General features: G+C 59.6%; 1 protein-coding gene across 10 annotated transcripts in view; it reads left to right on the plus strand.

Moving 5' to 3' along the window:
• LOC107307326 (neurexin-2-beta-like) overlaps positions 1-8,551 on the plus strand; it is a 62,133-nt gene that overhangs the window by 34,369 nt on the left and 19,213 nt on the right. For all 10 annotated transcript variants that reach the window (XM_085535409.1, XM_085535408.1, XM_085535411.1 and 7 more), the window contains 2 exons: positions 3,803-4,128; positions 5,293-5,371. In XM_085535409.1, coding sequence (XP_085391535.1) covers positions 3,803-4,128; positions 5,293-5,371 — 405 coding nt within the window. The remainder of the gene's footprint in view (positions 1-3,802; positions 4,129-5,292; positions 5,372-8,551) is intronic.

Raw genomic sequence — 8,551 nt, forward strand, 5'->3', positions numbered from 1 at the left:
CCCTATTTAGGATCCCCATCATCCCAACCCCATTTTGGGGCTCATTTTGGGTTCCTCAAGCCCTATTTGGGATTCCCATCATCCCAACCCCATTTTGGGGCCCATTTTGGGTTCCTCAAACCCTATTTGGGATTCCCATCACCCCAACCCCATATGAGACCCCATTTTGTGTTCAGCCACCCCTATTTAGGATCCCCTCTGCCCCATTGCCTTTTGGGGCCCCTTTTGGGGTCAGTGACCCCTATTTAGGATCCTCATCACCCCAACCCCATATGAGACCCCATTTTGTGTTCAGACACCCCTATTTAGGATCCCCTCTGCCCCAATGCCTTTTGGGGCCCATTTTGGGTTCAGTGACCCCTATTTAGGATCCCCATCATCCCAACCCCATTTTGGGGCCCCTTTTAGGTTCACTGAGCCCTATTTGGGATTCCCATCATCCCAACCCCATATGGGACCCCATTTTGGGTTCAGACACTCCTATTTAGGATCCCATCTGCCCCATTGCCTTTTTGGGGCCCATTTTGGGTTTAGCGACCCCTATTTAGGATCCCCATCATCCCAACCCCATTTGGGGGCTCATTTGGGGTTCCTCAAACCCTATCTAGGATTCCCATCACCCCAACCCCATATGGGGTCCCATTTTGGGTTCAGCCACCCCTATTTAGGATCCCATCTACCCCATTGCCTTTTGGGGCCCATTTTGGGTTCAGCGACCCCTATTTAGGATCCCCATCATCCCAACCCCATTTTGGGTCCCCTTTTGGGGTCAGCGAACCCTATTTAGGATTCCCATCATCCCAACCCCATTTTAGGGCTCATTTTGGGTTCCTCAAACCCTATTTAGGATTCCCATCACCCCAACCCCTTTTGGGTCCCCATTTTGGGTTCAGCCACCCCTATTTAGTATTCCCTCACCCCTCACCCCCATTTCGGGCTCCCCATTGTTTTTATTGGGTGCTCCCCTCCCCCATCCCCTTATCCCCCCCCCTCCCCTCGCCCCCCATGCCCCTACCCTCACCCCCCACCCCCATTTCTGGCTCCCCTTTGGGTTCATTGGTTGTCCCCCTCCCCACCCCCTTTTACCCCCCCAGCCCCCCCATCCCCTCCATTACCATCCCCCCCCTCACCCTCCATCCCCCCCCCTTCACCCCCCATCGTCCCCCCACCCCTGATCCCCATCCCCTCGCCCCCCATTCCCCCTCCCTTGCCCCCCATCCCCATCCCCTCCCTCACCATCCACCCCCCCACCCCTGATCCCCCCTCCTCACCCCCGATCCCCCCTCCACCCCCCATCCCCTCACCCCCCATCCCCCCCTTGCCCCCCACCCCCATTTCAGGCTCCCCTTTGGGTTCATTGGGTGCCTCCCACCCCCTCCCCACCCCCTTTTACCCCCATTAAAACCCCCCCAACTCCATTAACCCCCCCCTATTTCCCCCCCCAGGCCACCAGCTGACCATCTTCAACAGCCCCCCCTTAACCCCCATCCCCTCCATTACCATCCCCCCCTCACCCCCCAGCCCCATTTCAGGCTTCCCCTTGTCTTCATTGGGTGCCCCCCACCCCCATTTCACCCCCTTGCCCCCCATCCCTTCCCCCCCTTCCCCCACCCTAACCCTCCATCCCCCCTTTGCCCCCCATCCCCCTGCCCTCACCCCCCACCCCCATTTCAGGCTCCCCTTTGCGTTCATTGGTTGCCCCCCACCCCCTCCCACCCCCTTTTACCCCCCAACCTCGACCCCCCAACCCCATTAAACCCCCCAACCCCATTAAACCCCATTAACCCCCCCAAACCCCATTAACCCCCCCTATCCCCCCCCCAGGCCACCAGCTGACCATCTTCAACAGCCCCCCCCCCTCACCCCCCATCCCCTCCCTCACCATCCCCCCCATCACCATCCCCCCCTCACCCCCTATCCCCCCCCTTTGACCCCCATCTCCCCCTCACCCCCCACCCCCATTTCAGGCTCCCCTTTGGGTTCATTGGGTGCCCCCCCCAACCCCATTAAACCCCATTAACCCCCCCCAAACCCCATTAACCCCCCCTATTCCCCCCCCCAGGCCGCCAGCTGACCATCTTTAACAGCCCCCTCCTCACCCCCCATTCCCCCCTTGCCCCCCATGCCCCCTAACCCCCATTAAACCCCCCCAACCCCATTATACCCCATTAAACCTCCCCAACCCCATTAACCCCCCCAACCCCATTAAACCCCCCCAACCCCATTAAACCCCATTAAACCCCCCCCCAACCCCATTAACCCCCCTTATTCCCCCCCCAGGCCGCCAGCTGACCATCTTTAACAGCCCCCCCTCACCCCCCATCGCTCCCCAACCCCATTAACCCCCCCAACCCCATTAACCCCCCAACCCCATTAAACCCCCCCAACCCCATTATACCCCCCCAAACCCATTAAACCCCCCCAGACCCATTAAATCCCCCCATCCCCCCCCATCCCCACCCCCATCCTCTTAGCCCCCCCCCCAGCTCCCCCAACCCCATTAAACCCCATTAAACCCCCCCAACCCCATTAAACCCCCCAAACCCCCCAACCACATTAAATCCCCCCCCATCCCCCCCATCCCCACCCCCATCCTCTTACCCCCTCAGCCCCCCCAACCCCATTAAACCCCCCCAACCCCATTAACCCCCCAATTAACCCCCCCAAACCCCATTAACCCCCCTATTCCCCCCCCCAGGCCGCCAGCTGACCATCTTTAACAGCCCCCCCCCTCACCCCCCATCCCCACCCGCACCCCCATCACCTCCCTCACCATCCCCCCCCTTGTCCCCCATCACCCCCCCACACCCCTTATCCCCCCCTCACCCTCCATCCCCCCCCTTGCCCCCCATCACCCCCCTCACCCCTGATCCCCATCCCCTCGCCCCCCATCCCTCCTCCCTTGTCCCCCATCCCCCTCCCCTCACCCCCCACCCCCATTTCAGGCTTCCCTTTGCCTTCATTGGGTGCCCCCCACCCCCATTTCACCCCCCTTGCCCCCCATCCCTTCCCCCCCTTCCCCCACCCTAACCCTCCATCCCCCCTTTGCCCCCCATCCCCCTGCCCTCACCCCCCACCCCCATTTCAGGCTCCCCTTTGGGTTCATTGGGTGCCTCCCACCCCCTCCCCACCCCCTTTTACCCCCATTAACCCCCCAACCCCATTAACCCCTCCGTATTCCCCCCCCCCACGCCGCCAGCTGACCATCTTTAACAGCCCCCCCCTTACCCCCCATCCCCTCCACCCCCCCAACCCCATTAAACCCCCCAACCCCATTATACCCCCCCAAACCCATTAAACCCCCCAACCCCATTAAACCCCCCCAACCCCATTAACCCCCCTATTCCCCCCCCAGGCCGCCAGCTGACCATCTTTAACAGCCCCCCCCTTACCCCCATTCCCCCCTTGTCCCCCAGCCCCCCCAACCCCATTAAACCCCATTAACCCCCCCCAACCCCATTAACCTCCCCTTATTCCCCCCCCAGGCCGCCAGCTGACCATCTTTAACAGCCCCCCCTCACCCCCCATCCCCCCATCACCCCTAATCCCCCCCCCTTTACCCCCCATCCCCCCCCTCACCATCCCCCCCCTCACCCCCATCCCCCCATCCCCCCCCATGCCCCCTAACCCCCATTAAACCCCCCAGCCCCCCCAACCCCATTAAACCCCATTAAACCCCCCGAACCCCATTAAACCCCCCAAACCCCATTAAACCCCCCCAACCCCATTAAACCCCCCAATCCCATTAAACCCCCCCAACCCCATTAACCCCCCAATTAACCCCCCTTATTCCCCCCCCCAGGCCGCCAGCTGACCATCTTTAACAGCCAGGCATCGGTTCGCGTCGGCGGCCGCGATCGTGGGCGTCCGTTCCAGGGTCAGCTCTCGGGTCTCTATTACAACGGGTTGAAGGTGTTGGCGTTGGCGGCCGAAGGGCACCCAAGGGTGAGGGCTGAAGGTGACCTACGTTTAGTTGGGGACCCCCCCCCACCACCAGCGGCTCCTCCCGGTCCGGCGACGGCGGCCCCCCCCGATATGGCCACCACCATCATGGAGACCACCACCACCATGGCCACCACCACCACCAGGAGGGGGAGGTCACCCACGTTGAGGGACACCGTGGCACAGGTAAATGGGGGGGGGGGGGTGTTAAATGGGGGGGGGGGGCTTCTATGGGGGGGGGTCTTCTATAGGTGGGGAGGGGGGAATGGGGTGTCGTCTATGGGGGGGGGGGGTTGGGAGATGGGGTTGTTTATAGGTGGGGATGGGGATGGGGGAGATGGGGGGTCGTTTATAGGTGTGGGGGGGTCCCACATCACTGCTGCCCCCAACCCCATTGGTGTCACCAAGGGGGGGGGTCCCAGGGACACCAATGTCCCCTGGGGGGGGGTACCCAGGCTCACTCAACCCCATTGGTGTCACCAAGGGGGGGGGTCCCACATCACTGTTGACCCCAACCCCACTGGTGTCACCAAGGGGGGGGGGTCTCACATCACTGCTGTCCCCATCCCTATTGGTGTCACCAAGGGGGGGTCCCAATGTCATTGGTGTCACCAAGGGGGGGGGGGTCCCACATCACTGCTGCCCCCAACCCTATTGGTGTCACCAAGGGGGGGGGTCCCACATCACTGCTGCCCCCAACCCCATTGTTGTCACCAAGGGGGGGGTCCCACATCACTGCTGTCCCCATCCCTATTGGTGTCACCAAGGGGGGGGGGGGGACCCAGGGACACCAATGTCCCCTGGGGGGGGGGTACCCAGGCTCACTCAACCCCACTGGTGTCACCAAGGGGGGGTCCCACATCACTGCTGCCCCCAACCCCATTGGTGTCACCAAGGGGGGGGTCCCAATGTCATTGTTGTCAACAAGGGGGCGGTCCCACATCAGTGCTGACCCCAAACCCATTGGTGTCACCAAGGGGGGGGGTCCCAATGTCATTGGTGTCACCAAGGGGGGGGGTCCCAATGTCATTGGTGTCACCAAGGGGGGGGGACCCAGGGACACCAATGTCCTTGGGGGGGGGGGTCCCAATGTCACTGCTGCCCCCAACCCCACTGGTGTCACCAAGGGGGGGGGACCCAGGGACACCAATGTCCTTGGGGGGGGGGGGTCCCACATCACTGCTGTCCCCATCCCTATTGGTGTCACCAAGGGGGGGGTCCCAATGTCATTGGTGTCACCAAGGGGGGGGGACCCAGGGACACCAATGTCCTTGGGGGGGGGGGGTCCACATCACTGCTGCCCCCACGGGGCTGACCCACTGTTGTGTATTACGTCCCCCCCCCCAATAGAACACGGACGACCTCCTGGTGGCCTCAGCCGAGTGCCCAAGTGATGACGAGGACCTGGAGGAGTGTGAACCCGGCACAGGTGGGTGCTGCTCTTCAGGGCCCCCCCCCGGGGCACACGCGTGTGCAACGCACGCCCGTCCCGGGGCACGGCCCACTCCCCTTCTCCCCTTTATCCCCCCCCCCCCCCCACTTTGCCCACTATCACCGCCCCCCAAAGCCCCACAGCCACCGCAGCACACGCGTGTGCGCGGCTCTTGCACACATATTTGCACACGCGTGTGAGCCCCCGCCCCCTACACGCCCCCAGCCCCGTCCTCGCACACTGTGGCCCCAACCCTGACGGACGGACAGACGGACGTGGGGACAATGTGGGGGGGGGGGGGAAAGGGGGGACGCCAAATATATGGGTCCTATTGAGGACCTTATTGGGATGATCCCCAACATCTGGATCCCATTGAGGGCATCATTGGGGTGACCTCAACATCTGGATCCAATTGAGGAACTCGTTGGGGTGTCCCCAACATCTGGATCCCATTGAGGACACTGGGATGACCCGATATATCTGGATCCCATTGAGGAGCTAATTGGGGTGTCCTCAACATCTGGATCCTATTGAAGGCCTAATTGAGGTGTCCCCAACATCTGGATCCCAATGAGGGCATCAAAGGAGTGTCCCCAACATCTGGATCCCATTGAGGACATTAGGATGACCCCATATATCAGGGTCCCATTAAGGACCTCATTAGGGTGACCTCAACATCTGGATCCCATTGAGGGAATCATTGGGGTGTCCCCAACATCTGGATCCCATTGAGGACCTCATTAGGGTGTCCTCAACATCTGGACCCCATGGAGGACCTCATAGGGGTGTCCGCAACATCTGGATCCCACTGAGGACATTGGGATGACCCCATATATCTGGGTCCCATTAAGGACCTAATTGGGGTGTCCCCAACATCTGGATCCCATTGAGGACCCCATAGGGGTGTCCCCAACATCTGGATCCAATTGAGGACCGCATTGGGGTGTCCCCAAACATCTGGATCCCATTGAGGACATTGGGATGACCCCATATATCTGGGTCCCATTAAGGACCTAATTGGAGTGTCCCCAACATCTGGATCCCATTGAGGATCTCATTGGGGTGTCCCCAACATCTGGATCCCATTGAGGACCCCATAGGGGTGTCCCCAACATCTGGGTCCTATTAAGGTCACCCCAATACCCCAATGTCCCTCAACATCTGGATCCCATTGAGGACCCCATAGGCGTGTCCCCAACATCTGGGTCCTATTAAGGTCACCCCAATACCCCAATGTCCCTCAACATCTGGATCCCATCGAGGACCGCATTGGGGGTGACCCCAACATCTGGATCCCATTGAGGACCTAGTTCGGTTGTCCTCAACATCTGGACCCCATGGAGGACCTCGTAGGGGTGTCCGCAACATCTGGATCCCACTGAGGACATTGGGATGACCCCATATATCTGGGTCCCATTAAGGACCTAATTTGGGTGTCCCCAACATCTGGATCCCATTGAGGACCCCATAGGCATTTCACCAGCATCTGGGTCCTATTAAGGTCACCCCAATACCCCAATGTCCCTCAACATCTGGATCCCATTGAGGACATTGGGATGACCCCATATATCGGGGTCCCATTAAGGACCTAATTGGAGTGTCCCCAACATCTGGATCCCATTGAGGATCTTGTTGGGGTGTCCCCAACATCTGGATCCCATTGAGGATCTCATTGGGGTGTCCCCAACATCTGGATCCCATTGAGGACCCCAACATCTGGATCCCATTGAGGATCTCATTGGGGTGTCCCCAACATCTGGATCCCATTGAGGACCCCAACATCTGGATCCCATTGAGGGCATCTTTGGGGTGTCCCCAACATCTGGATCCCATGGAGGACCTCATAGGGGTGTCCTGAACATCTGGATCCCATTGAGGACATTGGGATGACCCCATATATCTGGGTCCCATTAAGGGCATCATTGGAGTGTCCCCAACATCTGGGTCCCATTGAGGACCCCATAGGGGTGTCCCCAACATCTGGATCCCATTGAGGACATTGTTGGGGTGTCCCCAACATCTGGATCCCACTGAGGACATTGGGATGACCCCATATATCTGGGTCCCATTGAGGATCTCATAGGGGTGTCCTCAACATCTGGATCCCACTGATGGCACCATAGGAGTGTCCTCAACATCTGGGCCCCATTGAGGACATTGGGATGACCCCATATATCTGGGTCCCATTGAGGGCCTCATTGGGGTGCCCCCAACATCTGGATCCCATTGAGGACCCCATAGGGGTGTCCCTCAACATCTGGATCCCATTGAGGACCCCATAGGGGTGTCCTCAACATCTGGATCCCATTGAGGACCCCATAGGGGTGTCCCCAACATCTGGATCCCATTGAGGACCCCATAGGGGTGTCCCCAACATCTGGATCCCATTGAGGACATTGGGATGACCCCATATATCTGGGTCCCATTAAGGACCTCATAGGGGTGTCCCCAACATGTGGATCCCATTGAGGACATCATTGGGGTGACCCCAACATCTGGATCCCATTGAGGACCCCATAGGTGTGTCCCTCAACATCTGGATCCCATTGAGGACCTAGTTCGGTTGTCCTCAACATCTGGATCCCATTAAGGACCTAATTGGAGTGTCCTTAACATCTGGATCCCATTGAGGACCCCATAGGAGTGTCCCCAACATCTGGATCCCATTGAGGACCCCATAGGGGTGTCCCCAACATCTGGATCCCATTGAGGACATCGTTGGGGTGCCCCCAACATCTGGATCCCACTGAGGACATTGGGATGACCCCATATATCTGGGTCCCATTAAGGACCTAATTGGGGTGTCCCCAACATCTGGATCCCATTGAGGACCCCATAGGGGTGTCCCCAACATCTGGATCCCATTGAGGACCCCATAGGGGTGTCCTCAACATCTGGATCCCATTGAGGACCCCATTGTGGTGTCCCCAACATCTGGATCCCATTGAGGACCCCATAGGCATGTCCCCAACATCTGGGTCCTATTAAGGTCACCCCAATACCCCAATGTCCCTCAACATCTGGATCCCATTGAGGACCTCATTGGGGTGTCCTTAACATCTGGCTCCCATTGAGGACCCCATAGGGGTGTCCTCAACATCGGGATCCCATTGAGAACCCCATAGGCATGTCCCCAACATCTGGGTCCTATTAAGGTCACCCCAATACCCCAATGTC

Source organism: Coturnix japonica, unplaced genomic scaffold (genome assembly GCF_054131305.1).
Source record: "Coturnix japonica strain WE unplaced genomic scaffold, WE-NBRP24 Scf120, whole genome shotgun sequence".
Taxonomy (NCBI): Eukaryota; Metazoa; Chordata; class Aves; order Galliformes; family Phasianidae; genus Coturnix; species Coturnix japonica.